We start from the raw sequence: 25,702 nt of genomic DNA on the forward strand, positions 1-25,702 counted from the left end.
TTTGAAACAGAGGAACAACAAGACAAAGGGACCTGGTAAAAATACTAGCAAGAAGAAGAAGGGAACTAGTGAACATAGGAGCAATCAGAAAAGGGGACCTCATTAAAAGAAGAATTGGCAGAAGAAGGGACCTATTCAACAGAAGAATGGACTTGGTCGTGCTTCTGTTCCAAAGATGAAAAACATCAATCTGCCTCACTAGACAAAGAATTCTCTTATCACTCCTTTATAAACTTACTAGGAACTCCAACTGAAGTGGGTTTCAAGGCTAACACGTGATGTGATAATCTTGTGAGAAAAAGTGGAAACAAGTGTCAATTCATGAATGGTGGATGTTTAAAGCACTTGACTTCCTCTCTCTCAAGGCACTTCAAAGTGGAGGTGTCTCATTTGGTGATGACAACAAAATCTATGTTTTTTTTAAGGCATGTTTTAGAAATCTATGGAACACACTATTAAAGTTTTGTACTATGTCAATGGTTAAGTACAATCTTTAAAGTATTTCATAGATGAGTGATGAATGAAAATAAAGTGAAGTTCTTATAAAAGGGAACGTGTGGTCACAAACTTGATCTCTCTGGCAATTATTTTGATAGAGAATAGATGCAAGAGTTTGTATATTGCTGATCTGATTACTACTCATTGAGACAGTCTTACTTGCCTTAGTTCATAAATTTAGAATGTTAAGGTATGAAACAAGACATGTGCTCATGCGTGCATTTCTTTTTTTCTCAAACGTGTGTCGGGAGAGCTGGTCCCAATCTGCATAAATGATATTTGCAGATGACAAAGGTTGTTACAATGGTGTTAAAGAGAAACAGCTCAGCCCATCCTTCAGCTGAAATATAGAGACTTTGAATATTTCAAAGAACTTTCAACTAAAGTGATGAATGTTACATGTTTTGTGACCTAAATGATGATATTGAGAAGTTTTTGATATCAATGTTGATGAAAGAATAGTTGTGGTACACTCTTTCTCCAGCAACGCTTATCAGGGGTATACTAAAAATGATCATGTATTTATTGATGAGTCTAGAATAGTTCAGAAGTTATAAGGAAAGAAGATTCTGAGGTGGAAGAACTACTTTATAATCAGACAGATCGTTTAGATAGTGAGTTTGCTAAAGAACATTCTCTTCATTAATCCAGCAATATCAATGAAGGTGATGCAGATGATGAACCTTATGAGGGACCTGGTACTATAAACAATGTTGAACAAATATGGTGCAATTCAAACTGATAAATTGAACTCTTAAGGTGAGAATAATTAAGCTGATAAAGTTTAGTTTGAAATAAGCAAAGCATGACCGTCGCCTCCCCAACAAGCTTATATGTGAAATGACGACAAGACATGTATCAGAAAAGCTGCCACTTCTGATGTTGTAACTGCACGACCTTCTTGAAAGGCAGTGCCTCAGCCAATGGGCGGTCCCAAGGAGTTTGTGTGTAATTCATATAGTCTTCTCACCAAAACACAAACTCAAGATTTGGCAAACTAAATTTGGATTTTCTTCTCTCTGAAAATTCATAAGCTTACAAAGCAAAAGCCATCTTCAATGAAGAACTCTGCTCAACTCAATAAAGGGACTTGATAGAGTGAAGGAAAGTTCATTGGCCATTTCAATAATGATTATTATTTCTGGTCATATGAATGAATGATTGTACACTCACAAAGGAGTTATGCAGTTTGTATATTATCATCAAAATGGTGAATATTGATAAGTGTTTATTCTTTTAGATTTTTTTATGATCTTTTCAGAAATGCAGGGACTTGTCTATCTGCAGAGTATGAATATCTTCCAGGCTTCGAAGTGCTAGACAGTTGTAAAAGTTGTCTGTATTAGTAAAGTTGGTGAAGCAGCAGAGTACTTCATTAATCAGGGACTACTAGGTTTTTGTTTGATTGTTTATGACTTTACATGATATATATCAAACAAAACAACAAGTTTCACTCATTCATTCATAGAGAGAAATTTCAAGCTTCAAGGAACAACAGAGGAACTTATCGAAGTGCATTTATTGTTTCTGTATTTTTTGTATGATACTTGATTGTAATCGTTCTTAAATTGTAGGACTTGTTTTAACTGTGATAGAAACGTTTCAACCTTTGGTGAATCATTGTAAGGGCTTGGGTTACAAGTAACTTAGATTTTTACTTTTGAGAGAAGTGTTGTATCTTCTTAGGCTCAGCTAAGTGATAGGGAGTGTTACTTAGTGGGGAGATTAGCAGGATAACTCTTGTTGTAACCGACTTTTACTTTTCCTTGTTGAAGATTGGTGAAAGTTGTTTGAAAAGTCATGTTGAGAACATGCCGTGGTTTTTCCTCTCTTGAGCAAGGGGGTTTTCATGTAAAGTTGTTTGTCAATCTTTACGTTTTTTTATTTGTTATTTACTGTCTGACTTTACTATATGGAGGACTTGGTCCCAACTATATAAGTTGATGCATACATTACAACAATTGGTGTTAGAGCATGTGCTCTCTAGCAGATTAATCCAAGAGAGATTCCAGCGGAATGAATGACTGCTTCACTAACATGGCAAGAAGGTTGGTCTTCATCAAGGCCACCCCGGTTCGATGGTCAGCACTATCGATGGTGGAAACGTTACATGATTGACTTCATAATGGCGGAAGACTGAGATCTATGTGATGTTATTTTTGATGGTCCTTATGTACCTTCTATAGAAGTAAAATATGGGGATTTTACAAAGATCGTGGTCAAAACTGGACAGCAACACAATGATTTTGACAAACGATAAAATTGAGAAAAACCAAAAGGCTAAAAAGTTCATAATTGTGGAATCAGACAAACTTTAGTAGCTCCTGAATTTTTACTGTAAAATATAAGAAAATTTAATGATAGTGCAATCTATTAAGTAAAAGTATGTAAAATAAAATTTTAAAATGAAGGAATTTTAATTAGTTTCAAAATTGAGAAGCTTGTTGTCCTTCTTACGAGTCTCTAAGAAGATAGTCTCCATATTTTATGTAGATTAACATGCTTGCTTCCCTTAACATTCAAACAAGAATTCATATGCTTGAAAAAAAGGGGATTTTCTTAATAGGATTAGAATAATCACATGCGTATCGATTCATAAATTATCTCTCTAATCGGCTTGTTACTCCTATGATGAGTCATACTCAACTTAGACCTGTTCATTTCATTTCGCGTACTTGTTCCCTCTATTAACATCAAATCACCAACACTATGATACACAATTTAAATGGTTGGTTAATAAATATAAGGTATGTTTTACTATGTTGCTGGAGACCGAAGTCAAATAACACAAATGCAAAGCAAGTATAAACTGATTGTCCAAGGGATGAAACCAGGCTAATAACTATGCTTATGCAGCTAATGGAATAATATGGGTTTTATGGGAAGCTACTGATGTCTCAGTTGTTGTTGTCGAGACTCATGGTCAGTATATTTACTGCTGTGCTACAGAAAATCGAATAGATTTTTATAGATGTCTTAATATAATAGTAGAGAAAGAATTATTTCTAACTATAAACAAGAGACAGAAATATTTGTTCAATTGTATGAAGGCAAGAGCTAGTTCAAATGCAATAGCTATGAGTAACGATGCCAATTGGAATATCCTGATGAAGGAAGCTAATGGAACTGGTCAAAGAAACAAATTCGGTGAAGGTGTCTGACGAGTTAGAGTTTGAGTTACAATAGGAATAGACTACTCAATCCTAATTTATGTACAAGTGTATACTTTGTACGACTAGGATAAGGTTTATATGTTATATTTATGTTGTATTAGAATTCCTAGTGTAGCAAGTATAGGACTCTTCTCCTATATAAGGAGTATGTAAATCAATTATTCAATTATCAATTCAATCCTATATTCTTCACATATATGTGAGAATTCTACATAGCATCATAGAAATAAAGCTTTTCTGCTCTTTAACATATTAGATCTAACAAAAAAAGAACCAAATTATCAAACCATAATTGCCCCTTCTACCAACACTCTTTCGTACCCTTCATTTCATCACCTTATTTCATCTTACTCCATTAATCTTAAGCCGACGAACTATCTACGATGGAGGACACAAATGACAGTTTATTATGATGATGAGAGTAACCTATCTAATCACAGAACTATGTAAAGAGATCTGTTCCACGACTGTTGAGAAAACTGTAGCAGGCGAGAAGGGTGCTGAAGACAGCAACATTGTTGATGATTTGGAGAAGAAGGATGTGTTACTATGAAGTTTCATATCAGGCACCTTGATAGAAGAAATCATGTACCTGATCATAGGCTTCTCAACTGCCAAGGAGATGTGGGAATGCTATTAAGAAGCATACCTTCAAGCAACAAAAGATAAGAAGTTCCAGCTCAAGCAACAACATCAAAGTGTGAAGTTAGGAACCAAACCGATTGATGAATGCATTTAGGAATTCAAAGGAATATATGATGGCCTTGTAGTCATTCACAAACCTGTAGATGACGATAGCAAAGTGATTAATTTTGCTAGGGGTCTAGGTCGGAAGTACAAGATCTTCAAAACTGTCATGTTAGGTAAGGCACCGTATCCTTCTTTTAATCAATTTATTAATGCTCTTAGGGGTTTTGATATGAGGGACGATGAAGAAGAAGTGTCTAAACAAAATCATAACATGACATTCTCTGCCCAAATAGCCAGGAAAGAGGAAATTTCTCTCAAAGAAGAGGAAACAATAAGTTTAAATTCCAGAGGAAGAGTCTTTAAGTCTGCTTGACAGGGAACATGTTCTTATACCAGCATAAACGGACCTGGTCCTCAGAACAGTCCTTCTAGTGGAAGTAATGAGAGGAATAATTTTGATGCGTATCAAATTTGTGGTATGAATAACCATACTGATCTCAAGTGTTTTTATAAGTGGGATTACTTTTACCAAGATGCAGATGAGCTACCACAAGCATTGGCTACTACTAATGTTCATAACATTGATGACACATTGTATGTAGACTCAGGAAAAAAGCAGTCATATGACACATAACTCAAGTATCCTAACTGTTCTTAAACACTATAATGGACAAGATAAAGTTATTTTTGGTAATGGATTAAAGTTAGACATAACACATGTTGGGAACACATCCAGATCAAGACTAAAATTAAAGGAAGTTCTTGATTAATAAGACTTTATTCTCAGTTAGTAAGCTTGCAAAGAATAATTGTTGCACTCTTGAATTTGATGAAACTAACTTTTTTTTAAAGGACAAGGAGACAACGACTATGCTTTTGAAGATAACAATCTCTATGCTTTAACTGCTGCATACGATTGGACACGTTAGAAAATATGTGGCATACTAGATTAGGATATCCTAGTTTGAAGTCTTTAAAGTTTTTGAACATTAATAGTTTCATCAATGTTAGTAGTTGGAATAAAATGCCTACTGTTTGTTCTAGTTGTCAGTTGGGAAAGAGTTGTAAACTTTCTTTTTGTTTGAGAAATAAAATTGAGAAAAAACCTTAATTGAAAATCCATTGTGACTTATGGGGACCTGCTCTTGTCGAATCTTCCCAACATATGAAATATTGTGTCGTTTTTTTTAAGATCACACAAGCTATACATGGATTTATCCACTCAAAAAGAAGTCTAATTCTTTGAGGTCTTTCTAAAATTTTATAAAATGGTGGAAAAACAATTTTCTAAAGAAATTAAGATTTTTCAGTGTGATGGAGGTGGTGAGTTACCCAAACAGACTTCATTACACATTTGGAAGATCATGGCATTGTGAGATATGTTTTATTACCTAACACACATGAACAAAAAGGAGTTGCTGAGTAAAAACATAGCCATATTGTGGAGACTGGCCAAACTCTACTACTTCATGCTAATCTACCACTGTTTTTATGGGTTGAGAAATTCCTTATCGCAGTATTTCTCATCAATAGATTGCCTTCACAGACCTAAAAATTGTGACTACATTTGTTAATTATTATGGGGAAAAACCTGATTACAAAAGCCTAAAAATGTTCGGTTGGAGATGTTTTCCATATATCAAGGGCAACAATAAGTTCAATCCAAAGACCTATCATTGTGTGTTCATTGGGTACAACAACTTACACAAAGGATATAGATGCTATCATCCCTCTACAAGAAGGGTTTACATATCCAGACATGTTGTGTTTGATAAAAACACATTACCCTATTGTCTTCAAAGCAATCTCAAATTAACATTGATGTCTCACCTCAGCTTGCTACTTTTGTTGAATCTTTCTCTAAACTGCAAGAACATGTTAATTTTTATTCTGGGGAAGTACAGGCTGCTAGTCCATATATTACTAGTGATAATGCTGCTACACCTCATGTACTCATTAATGATGAGAGTATTATTAATCTCTCAGTCACAGGATCAGATGCTGAGAAACAGGTTGAAGTTGATGATTCGTATAGTAGTATTGATAGTCAAGCTGCAGATTTTGAGTCTGCCAGCAGCAGTAAGGAACAAGGGCATCATATGATCACCAGGAATCAAGCCGATGACCATCACTAAACAACCATTTTAGTTGATGTACAACTTGACCATCAACTAGACAATGTTACACTCCTGTCCACTACCTTGGGAGATGTACCCGTTAAGGTACTTCCTGCACCACAAGGGCATCATATGATCACCAGGAACAAGGCGAAGGAACAACACTAGTCACCTGTTGCTCGCAGCAGCACATAAATTGTCAGAGAACTAAATACTACTAAGGAAGAACTAAAATCACCTCATTGGATTGCAACAATGCATGAAGAGATTGATGGTTTGCATTCTATCAAGACATGGATTTTGGTGTCCAAATCTCCTAGTATGAACTTGGTTTGATGTAAATGGGTGTTCAAGACAAAATTAAAAGTTGATGGAACAGTAGATAGATACAAAGCCAGACTTGTTGCTATCCATTGTTGTCAGTTCGAAGTAGGATTTTAGACAACTCGATGTCAAAAATGCCTATCTCCATGGTTTCTTACAAGAGGAGGCGTACATGAGTCAACCTCCTGGTTTTATTGATCCCATTATCCTCAGCATGTATGTCTTCTTAAAAAGGCATTGTATGGTCTTAAAGAAGCACCAAGAGCTTGATTTGATAGGTTTAACATGCATCTATTACACCTTTGTTTCACTTGTAGTAAGACTGACCCTTCCATATTTATATTGAAAACTCACAAAGGCAAAATATTTCTTGTTATATTTTGATGATATTATTTTCAGAGTAAGTAATTCGTCTCATGTCTCAGTGTTGGTTCGAAAACTTGGGGAGGAGTTTCTCACGAAAGATCTTGGCCGTTTATACTTATTTCTGAGAGTTGAGGTTAAGTGTTTTGATAGGGGCATCCACTTAAGCAAGAGTAAGTATGCTGCTGAACTGATAGACAAAGACTGAAATGACTTTTGCAAAGGCTATAGCCACTCCTTTGGATGTGAAACATGGTCTACATGAAGCTGTGGGAAGTCAGGTTGAAGCATCTTTTTACAGAATGATAGTAGGGAGTCTTCAATACTTGACTCTCACAAGACCAGATATTACTGTATCCTACCATAAAATTTCATACAAAATGTTCTTTGCCCAGCCATTCCCAATCACTCTTGTCGACCCCCTCTTGCACATTATTTAGAACCTCTTGCACTGGCTTGGACTTAACATTCATGTGTAGATATCCTCTTCTATTCTTCCACAACCTTCTCATATGTTTCAGTAAATGATCTCGATGACCAATCATGTCATTACTATCAAATTCTTCCTCATAAATTTGACAGTTGTCATTAAATAAGAGACTCAAAATTATTAAACAAATCTTACAGACAGTAATTAATCAGCAAGGTTGTAAGTTATGCGTGTATCATTATTAATATACTTAATTGGGTGGGCTGAAAACAGAGAAACAATTGTATGTTAGGAGCAAAACAGAGGAACAATAGCATACAATAGACAAATAAAAGAGCATAAGAACAGATGTACTATTGTAGGTTGTGGACAAATGAGAGGGACAGTTCCAGGTTATGGACAAAACAGAGGGACAATTGCAGACAAAGTAGAGGGATAATTGCAGACGATAGACAATACCAGTCTCTTGAAACAGTATCGTTGTTGGAAAGTTATTATATTTCTCCAAAGAATTACTTTATATACTGTTACATTTGGAAGAGATAATTATTTATGTCCTAAATATTTCTCTCCATAAATAATATTCTATTATAATTTTTAATATCCTGAAATTAACAATTATTTTCTGTCAAAATATGGCTGTTACAAAACATTTCTTTTGCTGAAATCAATTGCCTTCAATTCATTAATTGTGTTCAGAGCATTTTATGGTTTTTGACTATTTAAGCCATTCACATATTTGAGAGTTTACTAATATTCTATATAAATCTAATTCTTAATAATGGTGAGTAAGAGGGAAGACAAGAAAACAATTCTTCTTTTGATATATTCTTATACTGGATTTTCTTTTAGTTGAATATTGTTAGTTTCTGGCCACTAGTTTTATACTAGAAGATCTTGTTGAATCCTAGGGATACACCCATAGCGGGTCAAATATCCTCAAGGACAGTCTTCCGACACACATCAAATTATGAGAATTTCCTACAAGAGTTCGCGGTGAAGACAAGCTTTGGTGAATTCTGTTAGTGTTTGTGATGAAGGTATTTTTCATAAGAATATACAACAATTGCAAAAAGATAAGCTAAACAAAGAAAAAGATTTGGAATGAAGTAGTTAAAAAATTGGAAAGAAGTCAAGAAGTAATTTGATGAAATAAAAAATATATGCTACACCAGGTGACTGCACTTTACTCCTATACCTATATTTTTTTAAATGTTGTAGAAAAGGTCAAAGAAATGAACCAGCAACAAGATTCAAGAAATACAATTCAATCAGTAGTATTCATTTAATTCTTATAGTGACAGCTCCCCACATATGTCACAATTTAGCTTCTTCGATGTATGTGCATGAGTGCACTCACAAATGACACATATTACGATAATGAACTAAGGATCCTATGTGTCTCGAAAATAAAGTGCGAGGATCCCCAACAACTTATTGTGGTAAAAATTTACTCTAAGCTTTTCCCTAGGTTTGAGTCCTGTAACAACTTCACGCAAACTTGATCCTCTAACATTTTTTTATCTTGTCAAATTCAAATGAACCCACAAATTTTGACGTACAATGAAGAACTTCTAACAGTTCAGAGAGTTAAATACCTGCTTTACTTCTCTGATTGTCTTGCATCACTTCAACTTCATCTTGTGGAAGAGTAAGAACATCTTCATTCGCTCATTATTTTGTGTGAGTTAATTTAGATCACACTCTATATTTTTAGAATCCTTACTTTTTCCATTCAAATTTCTCTATTCACCACACCTTCTCAGAGAGCTCACATATCTAAACCTTTATGCTTGCTCCCTTGCTAATAAAACATTGAATAAAATTCAATCCACTACCAACAAAATGAATTGCATACTAAAAAGCCCAGGTTGCATCAAAGTACAAAAAATAATATCAAGAACACCATACAAAGAACTACAAAAGGAAAATAGATGATTCATATAAGTAGCACTATAGTAGGTACCAGTTCTTATAAGAACATGTGGGAAAGGGCTGGTTCTACTTGCTTTTCTAGTGCACATACTACTATTTTTTATATAAGATCTTGAAGGTTGTAAATAACGTGATTTACTTGTCAAAGCCTCTTGCATTTCTTAGAGATCATCAATTGGAAAGGTAGTATCATGTTCGATTGGATTGAAATTAGGTAGCCTAAGGATCTTACTATGTGCTCGTACATTCATTTCAGAAGATATAACACTATACATTTTCCTTTTTCCAATCGAAGATCTTTGTACAAGAGTACTTCCTCTAGCAGAACCCACCGATGTAATGTTCTTTCCCATTTCATTCCTATAATAAGGACATTAAAACTCTCAAACACAACTCAGTAAAATAAATCTCCATGTTTGGAAAATAACGTAAAAACCCAGGTTTGCTTCTCATGTTCTCTTGCCTTACTGCATGATCGTCATGAGGAAAAGATGTTTTTACTTAGATTGCATCAAAAGCAGGACAAACAACATTACTCTTTTATGGAATGGAATTCTTATAATATATTGCAGAATTTACACCTTTGTTGTTTCCAATCGTTATTCTCTTTCCGATGGCTCCTCTTACAAAGCTCAGAGATGTAAATACGTTTCGTCATCCCATTACTTCAAGATCATCACGAGGAAAGAAAGTATCAACCTCTATAAGATAAAGACCAGGTTGCACAAGGTTCTTATTGTGTGCTAGTTCATTTTTATTAGAAGATGGAACACAATAATTTTTACTTTTTCCAATAGAAGTTCTCTGTAATACATTACTTCCTTTAAAAGAGCACACAAATACAATGTTTTGCCCATTCTTCTTTGCTACAATTAAAAAGTTATACAACCTTATCATCTAAAAATTATAAATTCTTCATACTAAGAAAATAAAAAAGGATTAGAAACCTGGTTTGATTCTCACAGTCTGTTGCATTACTTCAAGATCGTCATTAGGAAAGGAAGTTTCATTTCAAATTCATCAAAACCAGGAGGTACGCCATTAGTCTTTTTCCCAGTGACATTTTGATTATAGGTTGCAACATTTAAATTACTATTTTTTGTCATAACATTTAATAGAGCATGCAATATATTATCATAAAAGGTACTCATAACGTAAGGGGACATGCAACTCATACTCATATGTAAGATGCCAAAACATACGAAAATTACTAAGAGTTTATTGTTTGAGTGGACAAAAGCTTGTGAGAAAGGCTTTAAAGAATTGAAGAAAAAGCTTACCTTTGCTTCAGTTTTGACTTTACTGGAGGGAAATGAAGGATTGTAGCGTATTATGACGCTTTCTGAGTAGGTTTGGGTTGTCTTCTCATGCAATGAGGTAATGTTATAGTCTATGCCTCAAGGAAACTCAAGGTACATGAAATGAATTATCCAACATATGATTGTGAATTACTGGGCGTAGTGTTTTCTTTGAAAGTATGGAAACATTAACTTTATGAGGTGCATGTAGATGTGTTCATACGTGTTTACAAAAAATTATTCGAATCCCTGGCAACAAGGGTTGTTAGAGATTTTTAAAAACTATGATATGAGCGTCCTTTACCATTTCGGCGACGCTAATGTGGTTGCAGATGCTTTGAATCATATTTCCATTGGCATTGTGGCGCATGTAGAAGATGAGAAAAAGAAGTTAGTGCACGATGTTCATAGGTTTGCCAGGTAGGGATTTTAACTAATAGATTCTCGAATGGGTGGTTTCAAGGTCCAACGTAGCTCGAAATCCTTATTAGTGGTTGATGTGAAATCTAAGAAACACCTCTATCACATCTTCATGGTGTTAAAAGAATCCATGCTTAAGAAATCCGTTAATTCATTCTCCCAAGGGGGTGATAAGGTACTTATATATGTCTCTTGTGTTCTAGATGTGGATGAACTAAGAAGACAAATTTTTGAACAGGCCCATGGTTCGCAATATTTTATTCATCTCGGAGCCACCCCTATGTGCTCTGACTTGTGAGAGATCTATTGGTGGAATGATTTGAAGATGGATGTAGCATATTTGGTGGAGAAATATTTAAATTGACAACAAGTCAAGCCATAACATCGAAAGTCTAGAGGTTTATCTAGACATATAGATATTCCCACTTGGAATTGGGAGGATGTGAATATATATTTTGTTGTGGGTTAGCCTCGCACTTGAACGCAATATTATTCTTTTTTTGTCATCATTGATCGAATGACCCAATCATCCCACTTTATACATGTCAAGGCTGTATATTAGGTGAAAGACTATCCCATGCTATATATTAAGGTGATAGTCAATATGCATGGGGTTCCCTTGTCTATCATTTCATAGGGGGATACTCAATTCACTTCTCAATTTTGAAGGCTTTGTGAAATGGGTTTGGTACTAAAGTGAATCTTAATACCATATTTCATCCCTAATCGGATGGTCTAGCGGAGCGTACAATCCAAACCCTATTAGATATGTTGAGGCCATGTGTTATTGGCTTCAAGGGTAATTAGGATAATCATCTACATTGATAGATTTTACCTAAATATTAACTACCACTTTAATATTTTCATGGATCATTTTGAAGAACATTATGGGAGGATATGTAGGCCTCCGTTTGGGTGGTTTTAAGTAGGAAAGTTGCTCTTAGCGGTCCCGAAATAGTTTATGAGGCCGTTAAGAAAATTAATTTATTAGAGAAATGTTGAATACAAATCAAAATCTGTAAAAGTATTATGCCGTCAATAGAAAGTGGAATCTTGAATTCGAGGTAGGTGATTGGGTCTACTTTAAGATCTCACTCATGAAAGGGGTGATGAGATTTCGAAAAAAGTAAAAACATAGTCCACAACATATGAACCCATATCAAATTTGGAAGTTGGTTAGAAAGGTTTCCTATGAGTTGACTAAATGTCTTGGATCCAGTTCACTCGGTATTACATGCTTAAGAAATGAATACGTGATCCTGTATACATACTTACAAGTATCCTCTCCCTCGAATTGAAGATTTATTTGATTAACTCCAAGGTGCGATTTAATTTTCAAATATGGACTTGAGATCGAGATATCACCAATTTAGGGTGAGAGGTGAAGATATTCCCAAGACGACATTTAAGACTAGATATGGTAATTATGAGTTTCTAGTCATGTCTTTTTGATTGACTAATGCCCGGAAAAAAATTATGGATCTCATGAATAGGGTGTTTCAACATTATCTTGATGCATTTGCGATTATATTTATTGAGTATATATTGGTGTATTTGAAGACTGAGGGTGATCAAATGGGGAATTTAAGGATTGTCTTGCAATTCCATAAAGAACATCAACTTTTTGCCAAACATAGAAAGTGTGATTTTTTAATGAGGTCAGTAGCGTTTCATGGTCATATTATCTCTAGTGATGGTTTAGAGGTTAATTGATGGAAGACCGAAGCGGTGAAAAATTGGCCTAGAACTTTGGATCACATGGATATTAGGAGTTTTTTTTGGCCTAGCCAGTTATTATAGATGGTTTGTCGACGGGTTAGCATCTCATGCTTCTTCTTTGATAATCTTGACGCAAAATGAATATGAAATTAGACTAGTCGGAAGCAAGTGAATGAAGCTTCAAAGTGTTGAAGGATATCCTTACCTCCCCTCCGGTGTTGACCTTACTGGAGGGTAATATGGGCTTTGTGCTTTATTTGGATGCATCTCAAATTGGGTTGGGGTATGTACTTGTGCAACATGGAAACTCAATGTTCATGAGAAAAAATTATCTAAATCATGACCTTGAGTTAGCGCCTGTGGTATCTGCCTTGAAAATATGGAGGAATTATCTCTATGGGGTTCATGTTGATGTTTATACGAACCATAAAAGTCTTTAATATGTATTCACCCAAAAGGAGTTTAATATTTGGCAAAGAAGACGGTTGGATTTATTTAAAAACTACGACATGAGTGTTCTCTATCACGCAGGTAAGGCTAATGTTGTGGAAAAAACTTTAAGTCGTCATTGGTTGTTGAAGTTGAAAGATTCTCAGTTCTTGAAAAATGAATGAGTCACACTCCCAGTGGGGATGGTGTTCTTAGGTACCAAGGTAGATCGTATGTGTCCAATGTCATTGATCTGAGAAATCGGATTCTTAAGGAAGCTCATAGTGCCGATTATTCTATTTATCCATGTTTCACAAAGATGTATCATGACATTAGAGAAGTATTTTGTTGGGAAGGCTTGAAAAGGGACATAACGGAATTTGTTGCTAGATGTCCAAATTGCAAACTAGTGAAAGACGAATATCAAAAGTCAGGTGGTTTCCTACCAGAAATCTAAGTTCGTCCTTTGAAATGGAAAGATATTAACGTGAATCTTGTAGTAGGTTTGCCTCAAACTAATTATTCAGTGGAGCACTATGAAATGATATATATTGACAAGATAGTAGGTCTTCATGGGGTCCCTTTGTCCATAATATCGGATATAGGTTCTCAATTCACTTCTCGATTTTGGAGATCTTTTCAAAAAAGGTCTGGTACAAGAGTGAAGCTTAGCACCGCTTTTCATTCTCCAACTGATTTTCAAGAGGAAAGAACTATTCAAACCCTTGAAAATATGCTTAGGGCTTGTGTGGTTGACTTTAAGCGAAGTTGGGATACACATTTTCCTTTAATAGATTTTTCTTATAATAATAGTTTTCTTTCATCCATATCTATGGCTCCTTATGAAGCTTTGTAGGGTAGGAGGTTTAGATCTCCTATTTGATTGTTGAAATTGGGGTGTCGTCACTTAATTATCCCAATTTAATCCATAAGACCTTAGATTTAGTTCATCTTATAAGGAATAGATTGAAAACAGTCTATATTCGGCAAAAGTCTTATGTCGATAATAGGATAAGAGACCTTGAATTTGAAGAAGGTGACAATGTGTACTTGAAAATTTTACAAATGAAAGGAGTTGTGATATTTTGCAAAAATCGAAGCTTAGACTCCAATATGGCTCCCTACGAAATATTGCAACGCGTTGGCAAGGTTGCATATGAGTTGAAAGTCCCTAGTGAACTATCTTCGATTCATCAGGTTTTTCATTTTTCCATGCTTAACATGTGTGTTGGTTACACCAAGACCATTCAACCTATTGAGGATCTTGGTATTGATGAGAACCTAACCTATAAAGTAGTTCCATTTGAAATCTCTGATTGTCAATTGAAGAGGTTGAGGAACAAAGATTTGGCCTTCCGTGAATGTGTTATGGAGAAACCACAGTTGAGGGAGCAGCATGGGAGGCCTAGGCTGACATGAAGTCCCGTTATCCTCATATCTTTCCTAACTTAGGTTAATGATTCTCATTAATAATGAAAATAATGAGAAAATTGGAAGTTTACATGTATTTTGATAAAGTTTTGAAAAAATGTGCATGTTATAGTGAATTACAATGAGTCTTTATTCCTTAAATTAAAATTTTGATCTTTTAGTTGATTTGAATTTATGTTGTGTATTTTGGTATGTTGTGCCTTCATGAGTTGTATTGAGCATGATGACATATGTTGAAGAAAGCTTTCGCATAAGTGAATACTCATGTAGTAAATGTTGAGATCTTATAAGTTGTAAATAATATTTTGAGTTGCATTGTTTAAAAGGTCATGTTGTTATGTTGATTTGAGATTGTAACTCATATTTTGATTCTTATGTTGTTGGTTGGAATGCTAGTCTTGAGTCTTTTCCATCCAAGAGATTTTGTGTCACTCAGGGACAAAGGTTCCCAAGAGGGGGATAATGTAACACTCTGAAAGTCTAAGACCTAATAAAGAGAATAACATGATTGTGTAAGGTGTATAACACTGTTTTAAGGTCAAATATAATGTATATATGTTTTAGAATCAAAGAGTCAAGAAATGTCCACGACGTCCGGAGACTAGTTCAAGAGGTGCTAGTGTGCCTTAGCTTATTACTAGCTTTTAGGAGTCAGAATTTTATGACATTTGGTAGTGGTGTCTAATACGTATTAGAGTTGGTTTATAGTCTAAATGTCCTTGTACGGCTTCTCCTAGACTAACCAAAGGCAACTTGTGTAGGACCCTTCCATGTTGGCCAAAAAGTTGTCATGGACAGTGTTTACCAATGAGAGTCAATGATAGAGTGTTGTCCAATCGACGAGGCATCTATCGCAACCATCGTTGGATACATAGTCATGTTGGCAAAGGGTCCATTTTGGAAAATCTCTTAACTCATCGATGGACATCTTGGACAGTTGGTTTAAAGGCCCGTCGACTGACCTACGGCTCATAGGTCGGGGTCTCCCAGGTGAGGCCTGCAATTTGCTTGTGAGTTTTCAATGGTAAATTTAGTTAGTTAGTTTAGTTAGGGTTTTAATTAGTTATTAGGGGGTGGTTAATTAAGTTAAAGTAAGTCACTATATAACCTACCCTAAGTTTATAACCTCACTTAACACCTCCCGTTTCCCAAATATAAATTGGTCTTCCATCTATCTACTTTCTCTCTCCCAAATAAACTCCACAAAAGTACAAGGTCAACAATTCCTTTCCCCAAAGATTTCTTCAGAAATTGGTTTTCAAAAAGATGATTTCATTTGAGTTTCTTCCTAATACGAATATGATCTTCTAAACTGCATTGTTTATGGTTTATTTTTTTATGATGATTATATTATGATATATTATTAAACAATTTGCTACTTCTTTATGTAATGACCGACTTTGTGGAAGATGACCTTTTTCCCCTTAACCCTTTGTTGTGATCTTGAATTTAATTGTATAGTATTGATACAATTGACTTGGTTAACATGTGGATTACAATTCTATATGGTATTCTGCCAATTGATGGATGGATTGTGTTTGGTTGATTGTAATACCATGATGATGGCTTTGGAAGAGGAAGAGGTAAAATCTTATGATCTTTAAACCCTAATTCTATTAAGATGACTTATACCGAATGATGTTGATTCAATTGAAGCATATGTGTTGTGATTGGATTCATTAGGATGGTAAGATGTTGGTATTGAAATGTCTTGACTTCTGAATTGTGAGATCATGATTAAGATTATGATTATATAACGATTATATTTATTCACTTATGTGTATTAAAATGATGTGATATAAGGTGTTGATCTCACTATGAGGGTTATATAGAAAGGTTATTCTCAAATAATTCCTAATGATCTAATGGTGATGATATACAAGGGGTTAGGCTCCTATGAACTAAACTAAACTTTGATAATAATGGATGACTTAAAGACATTTTGAAAAAGGGACTCTAGCTTTGCACCGAGTGAACTTGAATATGCTGGGTGGCGCCTTCCCAATGGGGGGGAGGTAGGGTTCACCATAGTCCTCACAAGGTGGATAGCCTCATAGAATAAAAATAATAGATTGATATTCCCGTATATGCCTCAAATCTCGATAAACTATGTTGCCTCCATAGGAATACTAGCTAGTGGATCGACAAAGATTCTTTATTCCTGTTTGGTACTACTTTGGTCTATATACCACCTTCCATCTGTGTATTGTTTTACACCACCGATTCCACACATAAATCTTTTTGTCAATGTCGGCTAAGGCAAGTGTTCTCAAATGTAAAATGAAGTAATAATGTAAATACTAACAAGGGTGACTTAAGAGGTTTTACATATCCTAGGCAGGGTTATGGGACTCTACCTATAACTTGTACTAGTTAGCCTTCATGGAAGCCTTTGGAGGTTGTTCTTGTGTTCTTATAATATATATGTTGACTATACATGTTATTGACTTTATATGATGTAAGGTTCACATATGAGCATGTTGTTGGTCTATATTGCTAAAAGTGTGATGATTCTTATTCTTGAAGCTATGTTATGTGAAGTTAGGCATTTTCTATTGTCCTTCGTTTGATTTACTTAATTAAGTGAGGTTATAGGTTTTGCTTGGTCATTGCACTTGTGTACTTTATATGGAGTTATGGGTAAGGGTCTAGTATATGTTGCAAAGTTATCAAGTTCTTATATATGCCTTGTGGTTATATTATGATGTTGTGAACTCTTATACATGTTGACTTTACTATACTTTATGATGTTGGTCTTCTGTTGTATATGGTCTTGACTTGAGGGCTATGTTATTGGCCTATATGAGTTATTGGTTGTGCATAAAGCTTTTCAAAGTAACATAGCATGTTTCGTATACATGTCTTTTTGACAATGATTTCAAATGTTATATGTGCATATGTTTACATACTTAGTACAAGTATTGTACTAATCCCTATTTCTATGTGTCTACAATTTTTTAGGTTCGGGCCGTTGAATTCTTAAGAAGGCCTTTTCAAGATTACTTAGACTTTCCCAAGGGTTTGGTAGGTCCATACCACTTGAAGGGCAATGCCACCTATCTAGATAATGAAGTTTTATAATCTTAAAGATATTTAGTTCATTCCCTTTTGAGTACCATTGTTGTATTAGCTATAAGTGGCTCTTGTTTTAATGAAGTATGTTATGCCAGAATGTTGTATTCATTTTATATGGTTTAATATGAGATACTCGTTTTAAGACTATACTGTGTATCTTATTTACATATGTGTGACATTAAAGTAGAATAGTGAGATCAGTTTAAGGTTTGAAGATACAATGTTTAATATGAATCACTTATGGGGTTTCACATAAGCATAGCACTTGTAGGTTTGGGAAAGGGTTTTCACTAAGGGTCTTAAATATGTGGTGATGTTATTAACTCTTGTACATGACTTATTGGTATGGTGTAATGTTGGAGTTATTTATGCCAATATGATTTTAATAGGATGTCATTCATGTTTATATGAACTTATGGTATAATATCCATGTTGACTTGACCTCGTGATTATGTTTGTCTTGTGTTTAATATGGACTTATCTTAAGTGATGCTATGTTGATTGACTTGTATATGTGCTTAATTGAGCATAAATGCTTTCCAAATTCGCTTAGCATGATTTTGAGCAAAATGTCCTTTTATGCGTGATTTCAATGATTTTACTTGCATATGTTTTCAAAAACCAAGAATAAAAAAAATGCCCACGCGACGCATAGTTAACTCCCAGCTTTGGTTGCTTAATTTTTAAGTCAAATTTTAATTGGTTAAATTTTCCAATAAGTGCATGGGTATTTTGGGTAATTAGGGGATGAATTATTTAGGATTATTGAGTCTTTTTAAACCCCTAAACTCACCAATCAAATCAAAACCATCAACTCCAAACAAAACCTCTCCATCTTATCTCCGAAACCTCCATTTTTTAAGATTTGCAGCTCCAAGGAAGAAGACAGATATTACAAGTTTTTCTCCATCAAATTTGTGGGTTAATATTCTATATTTAAGGTATGGTTTTCATCTTTGAATTCTCTTTATTAAAAAATCAAATTGTAATGATTTTTCAAACATGATCAAAAAATGAATCCTTCTATTTCAACTTCTATCTATGGGTTTTGCATGAAGTGATTTGAAACAATGTTTTTACAATATAATTGGTGTTAATTGAATAATTTTAGATCACATTCCGTATGAACCCATGCATATCAACAACTCCTAGTTTAGACTATATTTTGGTAGTGTGATCAGGATTCTATACTATTGATTCCTTGTGTTGTTTACTTTGGCCTATTGAATTATGGTAGAATTATGTGTAGGCTGTCTTAGATTGATAGATTCATATTGAACTACTTTGGATTCATTGAATATTGTGATTGTTGGATTTAATTGGTGAACATGGCCATTCTTAAGGGCCTTGGAGTATTGGATTGGTTGAATTGACTATGGTTGTAGTTGTGAAGATTTGATTGGTGGTGTGTTGAACTAACACTTACTATGTAGTGTAGTATAGTTGTTTTAGTTCTGATGATTAGTATGGTCCACTTATGGTGGCGGTGCTTATGTGATATACTTGTAAATAATGTTGCCGCGTCAGCATTACTTAATTATTATGACATAGCTATGTTATACCCTTAATATGTGATCATTGTGAAGGTCTATATGAGTTATGTTTAACTATGAAGTCAAATATGTGTTTTTCTAATTGAATAGATGTGACCATGATAGGCTATAGTGATACCTTATGTATGTATACTTGATGTTGGAGTGTGAATCTTCCTAGTTAACTATATGAGCATTATGACGAGCTATGTTGATGTTTCCATAAAAGTGAGTAGGATGAATTGCAATTGTAACTAGTTGTTTCTTTGTGCTTCATGATTGTTATTTTATATGTGATAAGATGATAATAAAGCGTGTCTTGATTTGGTAGACTTATGTCCCTTGCTTGATACACAAAAAATATGAATATGAACATCTTGATTTAGTAGGCTTATGCACCTTTGTCGTGTATGTGTATGAATCAATGTTGAGTGAGAGTGTAGGATTTGTAAGCCAAAGATGGTGGTATTCTAATCATGAATAATATGTGGAACCTTCTAAATAAAAAAGAATGTTGAGAATGAGTTATCCTTTTAGACCTTGGGTGGCAGCCCTAGGGGACCCATTTTTCGTAGGGGTATTATGAGTTGGTAGGACAAAAAGATTGTACCTTCTCATTTACCTAGATTGAACTTACTCTATGAGAACAAAGTCTAGTACCGAGAGAATATGTTATGGGTTGTAGCTCTACATGAGAAGGAGACTACACTGCAATGTAACTATACTTGAGAAGGATACTAGAGTGCATAGAACCACTCGATATTCCTTTACCTTGTGCCTACAAAGGATGTGTCATAATTCTACCATTGTCATGTACAACACCCTCCATTAGAGTAGGTTCATGACTCCGGATTCAGTGCGTAGCTAGTATGGTTTATGTCGGTTATTTCCTATTCTCATCATTTGGGATACCTACTAGTGTTGGAAAAGTTCTATGAAGTTTAAATAGTGGAATGGGACGGTATCTACACATTGCACGAATAGGCTTTGAAGATATTAGTGTGTGAGTCCCTAAGTCATCTCCAAGACCATTATATGAAAGTCCTTTAATTTTAAAAGTCTCTTATCGAGTCTAATGATCATAATGACTTAAGTAAATGGATGTTAATGAAAAGGCAAGTATCTAGAGTGACTTTGAGAATTGCTTAGTTAGGCTTGGAGAGGTTGTATGGGAATTTTTTAATTGTGTTACTTAGGTGATTCTTAGATTAATTCTAGATAGGGAGTTTGATTTAATCAATTGGGAATAATCTTATCTTATGTAGTCTAAGGATCTATTAGATATGTGTGCAAGGGTTCTATAGGCGGTCCTTTCCAGACTAACTCAAGTGAACTTTAGGATCACCTTTGGTAAGAGGGTCTCATGTTTATGTGTTTGGAAGTGTTCTTGTTTTACATGTGATTCTTATACTTGTGATATGAAGTTTTACTCAAAAAGAGCATATTCGATATAAATGTCCATTTCGCATTATTTTGTCGCATTATGCCATGTTTAATGCATACAATGTACTAAATCAATACTTTTATCCATATCTAAAGTTGTGGGTTGAAGTTTTGAGCCATGTTGAAGTGAAGCTTGGAAACTAGGACCCCTTTATTCAAAGTTGGGGTATGTCCTCACTTGAGTCAAGGACATCATTACTATATTTCGTTTCTTCTATTTCAAAATATTGTAATAGACTAAGTTTTTAAATTTCGGTTGTATAGGTCGTGTCCCAAGTATCCTTGAGTTTAAGATTGGCATATCATGACACTTAGTATTTCTATCGTTTTATTTGAAGGATGTTTTGAGATATTATTTTTGTCAAAAGTTTTTATTCCTCACTACGTATCATACATGTATATAATGAACGATGTCAAAAGGGCTTGTACAAGACCTTAGAAAGGTCAAGTACATCGTGTATCGACCTAAGAGTACTCTAACTTCTAAGGTGTACTTGTAGGTTGTTATAAGTCTTTCCCAATATGTAAATCATGTTTTAACATCAATCACGAGCAGGTATCAAGAAAGGTTGACACCCTATATCAAGAAGGGTCAAAATCCAATAATCAGAAGAACAAAAAACCATAATAAAAATAGCTTTGTAGTTCATACTTATCATGGACATATTCCATTTGTAACTAAAAATCCAAATTCAATATGGAAAATTATCCCAATGAAGAGACATTCCGATAGTGTCAATGTCACAGCCATAAGAAGGACAAGGTCCCAAAAAGAGTTCCAAGTAATAAAACAATTCGTATAACTGAGCGAGTTACACAAGCATCTTAAAGGTGTTACGACCCATACCTATACCCTAGAAGCTAGGGCATGCATAGGTTGTGGCACAATGTACTTGACCTCTCATTGGTCTCATACAAGACGTTTCAAATCATTCATAACATGTACATATATGAAAAATAGTGCGGAATTAAAACTTTGCACAAAATTCTAATAGTCCTTTAAAATATCTTTCATATAAAATCAATGGAATTAAGTCTCATATCATCAAATTTTAGATTCACGAATATACTTGGGACACGGTCCATATGATAGAAATATAAAACTATATGTCTATTACAATGCTTAATAAAGACATCTATTCCCTCGAGTCAAGGGAGGACATCAACTTGCTTGAACTATCCTATAATCCAAGCTACTCCTCCAATAGAACCTTGACCTAGGAATCACTTTAGAGATAGATAAAAACATGGAATTAGTGCAAACACATGTACTATGTATGGCTTACTGCATAAAAATCATGATAACAGGCATTTAATGGAAATATGCTCTTTTCGATTAAAACATCATATTATAAGCATAAGAAGAACATTTAACACCTTAGAAACACATAAGATAACACTTAAGCATTAATTCACATTTTAATGGCATTACAGTCAACTAGGTCACAATTACAATGAAGTTCCTCAACCTAACATTGGACACTTTCTAGCACGTAATCTTCTCACTAAAAGCTATCCTAAGACTAACTTTAGCAAGAGAAAGAGATAGTGCCCATACACCCTCTCTAGGCACACCAAAATGATCCTTAAGACCACCTCTAATGAGACACGCACACACTTACAATACACCAAACACATGAACATCTGATCCTCCTACCAAATATGATTTTAAGATTCCCTTGGTTAAGTTGTGACGCGACCTCTCATACAATCCCTTCACACACACTTAATGGATTCTGTAGATTACCTAGATAAAATAATTCTCACTTAATACAACAACATACATGTAATATGATATTCTCCTTTCAAAAGGTTATAAAAAGAATTACTCAACTAAATGAAGAAGAAAATGTTCGTACTTGACCTCTTCAAGATTACCTAAGTAATCCTTGAGACTACCTAAGTTTGTATCATGTATGCTTAATCAACAAAATTTCCTAACTAGAGTCATTTGTATGACTTATCTAGGTAAAATATGAAGTGAGCGTTCCTATGCCCCCTTCACACCTTAAATAAACAACCCTTAACTACACTAGATTAGTACTTATTAATTTAACATGCTTTCTAAATTATGTCATTACATTCATTAGTTCATCTAATAGACATTCATCAAATAAAGGACATTAAAGTAATGGTCTTGGAGAAGACCTCGCGACTCTCACTAACATCTTCAAATACTAGTAGGTATCCCATATAATGAGAATAGGCAATCACCGACATAGAAAATGATAGCTAAACATCAGATCCGGAGTTACAACCTACTCCGACGGATGGTGTTCTACGTGCCAATGTTAGAACTTGGACACATCTCACGTACGTACATGTTTAAGGAATAAGAAGGATTTTCTTTGCACTATAGCCTCAGTATTAAATATAGCTACTTCCCTTACCATAGCCTTTGTTCTCATAGAGTAATTTACATTAAATTATTATACGAAGGGGTTCCATATATAGTTCATAACCCAATCAGATTCGTCCTACCAATGAAGTCCACTAGGGCTGACTTACAATGGCTAAGATAATAGCCTAATGACTTTCCTAAGGATGATATCTTGACATTCCATCTAAATAACATTAAGTCCACCATTCATACAAGAAGGATATTATTACGACTTTCGACTTCAAGGATAATAACCTTACCACTTCGTTTACAATTTAACATAAAGGACCTTCTTAACATCAATCAAGGTCTCATTTCATTCATATATTCAAGACTAAGGCTCTAGCATATTAAGTCAAGACATCTCATATTCACATTAATATATGTATTATGTAAGGGACACAAATCTACCACACAAAACACGCCAAGACTTCACTTTATCACATAGTGCATATCATTCTAGAAGCACATAGGAATAACCATTATCATTTTTATGTAATCAAGTACACCACTATAACATTATCAATATAACTATAATAGACTCATATAGCCAAGTAGGAATAATCATGCATCAACTCTAAGACTACACACATGTGGACATAGTCATAGTCTAACTTGATCTTCTAACAACATCAATAGAAGAACACATACTTCCACTTTATTAACATACAGATAGATATGATCATACTTTACATAGTAAACTACAAAAACCATCATAATACTTCAAGTAGTGTTGACAAGGCCATGATAATCATAATACATAACTTAACGTTGATAAGGTCACATCATTCACTTAGCACAGCCACCATAAGTGGACCATACAAATCATAACATAATTCAAGATATATATTACCCAAAGTATAGAGAATTAGGGCAGCGTACAATCAATCCATTCTAACCACTTATATCCATAGATAAATATTTCAATTCAATACCAATAGGCCCTTACCCATGGCCATGATCATCAATTCAATACAAAACCATAACACTTAATGAATCTAGGTCAACTTAATATAGATGTATCAATAAATGAGAGCCTATACATCAATCAAATAAAATTGTTACATCATTCAATAGCCCATAGAAAACTACACTAGAATTCATAAGAATTAAGACAAGATCAAGTCAACCACAAAGTAGTCAAAATCTAAGTTTCATAAATTTCATGGGGTCATAGGTTAATTATGTTAAAATCATATAATTAAGATAAATGTAATTAATATGTAGTGATTCAAAACCTTTAATGCAAGAACCCATTGATACATCATAAAATAGGATAATTTCATCTTGAGAAAACTTTAGAAATCTCTTTGAATTTTTAGCTTCTTGATGAATAGAGATTCCAGGGAAAATAAATCATACCTCAATGATGTTAATCCACCAATTTGATAAAGAACCACTCACCAAATATCCAATCAAAGCCCTTCTTTGAGTATTGGCTCCAATGGAGTTCTACATATTTTCTAATTTTGATTTAAAGAATGAATTCATGTAGGTATTTAGGACTTATATAAAAACTTGAAATACCTAAATTACCATTAGTAACCGCCCAAACTCTTATTTGGACGTTGGGTGAATTACCAATTCACCCATCAACTTAAAAGTAAAATTGCGCCGGAACAGACCCATCAACGACTTGGCCACAAATGGACACTTGTCCATAGATGGTTTGTCCTGTCTGAACGTCGTTTGGGACTGAGACTATCCATTGGGATATTGATATCCCTAGTTTATGTATTGACCAACTACTCCTATCGACGGGGCGTTGACTGGCCAACTAGTCGTCGTTTGCCTCTGTCGATTAGGCTAGTCTTGACAGCCTTTGTCTCAAATGAATGGTCCTTCCTCAGAAACCCTTGGTTGGTCCTTCGAGACTTTCACCAGGACGTTTCTAATATGAATATGATCGCACACGAGTTTAGGGACTCCCATATCAATTTTATCCAAATTTTACCCATAAAACATGATAAAATATGCAAAAATACACAAGGTCGTTGAAAGTCAAACCTTTCGAATGTCATCGACGTCCTTGGACGTTTGACCTCCAAACTTCATTAAACTTGAAACAATGACTTTAAAAAACATTATAACTCATATAAGAGCATCATAATCTCATAAAACACATATAATCACATAAACACATATGAAGCACATAGGAGACTAATCGTCGAATGTCATAGTCTTCCTTGTTTGACATTCAAATAACCTAAACTATTGACATTGTCTCAATACCACATTATAAACCATTTTAGTACCTTATACACTCATTACAATGGCTCTAGATTCACCTAAGTCGCTTAAGAGGTGTTACATGGACAACATCCATCCTCGAATGACACTTCTCACTCTCCGAACACTCTCTAGTTTAGAGATTCAACCAACAACTCTAAACCATACCACATAACACATCATACACAACAAAATTTAGGAGAAAGATCAATTTTC

At 34.5% G+C, this 25,702-nt stretch overlaps 1 protein-coding gene across 1 annotated transcript; it reads left to right on the plus strand.

Annotated features, from left to right (window-relative positions):
- The first annotated feature begins 14,509 nt into the window (after window positions 1-14,509).
- LOC107021505 lies at window positions 14,510-14,815 on the plus strand. The gene has a single exon (XM_015222185.1). It carries the CDS (start codon window positions 14,510-14,512, stop codon window positions 14,813-14,815), a length of 306 nt encoding a protein of 101 aa, XP_015077671.1.
- The last annotated feature ends 10,887 nt before the right edge of the window (window positions 14,816-25,702 follow it).

This window comes from Solanum pennellii, chromosome 1 (assembly GCF_001406875.1).
Source record: "Solanum pennellii chromosome 1, SPENNV200".
NCBI classification, from domain to species: Eukaryota; Viridiplantae; Streptophyta; class Magnoliopsida; order Solanales; family Solanaceae; genus Solanum; species Solanum pennellii.

Coding starts and splice junctions, on each gene's coding strand:
- LOC107021505 (XM_015222185.1), top strand. CDS start 14,510: ATGGCTCCCTACGAAATATTGCAACGCGTTGGCAAGGTTGCATATGAG.